At 47.9% G+C, this 1,562-nt stretch overlaps 1 protein-coding gene and 1 non-coding gene across 2 annotated transcripts in view; both read left to right on the top strand.

Annotated features, from left to right (window-relative positions):
- LOC117940723 (H/ACA ribonucleoprotein complex subunit DKC1-like) overlaps positions 1 to 1,460 on the top strand; it is a 4,943-nt gene extending 3,483 nt beyond the window's left edge. Inside the window, exons 6-8 of the mRNA XM_034865901.1 lie at positions 710 to 830; positions 1,134 to 1,252; positions 1,329 to 1,460. Of these exons, the coding sequence (XP_034721792.1) occupies positions 710 to 830; positions 1,134 to 1,252; positions 1,329 to 1,460 (372 nt within the window). The remainder of the gene's footprint in view (positions 1 to 709; positions 831 to 1,133; positions 1,253 to 1,328) is intronic.
- Positions 910 to 986, top strand: LOC117940724. Its single transcript, XR_004655804.1, has one exon. It is a non-coding gene; the product is annotated as a small nucleolar RNA SNORD83 (small nucleolar RNA).
- Positions 1,461 to 1,562: the final 102 nt, after the last annotated feature.

Here is a 1,562-nt window from a genome sequence, read left to right as displayed (position 1 = left end):
CACCGGTCGGACGTCGCCCACCAGACGGTCTGCGGCGGCGGTTTTGCAAAGCGTGAATGCTCTGAAACACTAACAGCATACATGTTGGTGTGTAATCATGGTTGCTAAAGTTCATGTACTTAATATAATGCTAGCGTATAGAGTTAGTAAATACTGACCGGGGCCCCTAACACATGCTAATGTTAGCTAACGTTACCAGGAAACGTAACTTACCCTTTTGTGTCGGCGAACAACAGTCATGTCGACGTCTTAACTCCGTCAGTATTCCCAAACTCTTGTTTTTTTTTTTAGCGGTGATTTTTGTTGCTTCCTTCAGCTTCTTTTGAAACAAAACTTTTCTTCTGGCTGTAGCGAGTAGCCGATGTGTCGTTGTGAGTCGCGTTGAAAATTACATCATCATGCGTAGCTACGGTGACCAGCCACGCTGAGACGTTACTCATTTTGCAATGGAAAACGGACGTAGAAAGAGTCGAGTAGAGGCGAGTCAAGGCGCGTCGAGTCGAGCTGTTACCAGCAGTGGAAAAACGCCATTATATAAAGGACATAACTCTAATATATTATGTGTCTATCTTATTTAAAGGACATAACGCTAATATAGAAGTATAACTTATTTAAAGGACATATCTCTAATAGAACGTGTATGAAGGACGGCGCCCGTGTGTCATACAAGGCCCAGGTCTGCTGTAAACTAATAAGTGACTGTTTGTAGGTGAACGCCATCTGTTACGGAGCAAAGATCATGCTGCCGGGCGTCCTGCGCTACGAGGACGGCATTGAGATGAACCAGGACATTGTTGTCATAACAACCAAGGGAGAGGCCATCTGCACAGGTGAGACATGTGTCTTGCTCGCTCTTGCTCTGTCTCTCTGTGTGTGTGTGTGTGTGTGTGTGTGTGGGGGGGGTGTGTGGCCACATGATGAGATATATAGATGCAGCAGCCTTCGGGCCGTGATGACCTGCTATCTATCACCCTTCTCTGATGGTTTCACCCAGAATCCACTGGGACCGGGTCTAATGGGAAGTGACTTAGTGGGACCGGGGGTCTCAGGGGAAGTGATCTAGCCTGACAAGTTATCAGGGAAAGGGATTGGGTCACAGCGGAAGTGGTCTAACGGGACGTGTTTCCCCTCAGCTGTTGCTCTGATGACGACGGCGGTGATCTCGACGTGTGATCACGGCGTCGTGGCGAAGATCAAGAGGGTGATCATGGAGAGAGACACTTATCCTCGGAAGTGGGGGCTGGGCCCCAAGGTAAGTACCAGAATAATAATAATAATAATAATAATAATAATAATAATAATAATAATAATAAATTGTGTTCCATCAGGCGAGTCAGAAGAAGATGATGATTCAGAAAGGACTCCTGGACAAACACGGGAAACCCAACGGCAGCACGCCGAGCGACTGGAAGAAAGACTACGTAGACTACAGGTACCCCTCGCCTGAATGTAGACAGTAATCCCTGGGGGGGGCTGCTGTTGCATTATAGGGGTGCAGACAGTTATCCCTGGGGGGGGGCTGCTGTTACATTATAGGGGTGCAGACAGTTATCCCGGGGGGG

The sequence above is a fragment of the Etheostoma cragini genome, unplaced genomic scaffold (assembly GCF_013103735.1).
Source record: "Etheostoma cragini isolate CJK2018 unplaced genomic scaffold, CSU_Ecrag_1.0 ScbMSFa_3110, whole genome shotgun sequence".
Taxonomy (NCBI): Eukaryota; Metazoa; Chordata; class Actinopteri; order Perciformes; family Percidae; genus Etheostoma; species Etheostoma cragini.
Note: the sequence above shows the minus strand (reverse complement) of the source record. Positions and strands in the feature narration are given on the sequence as shown.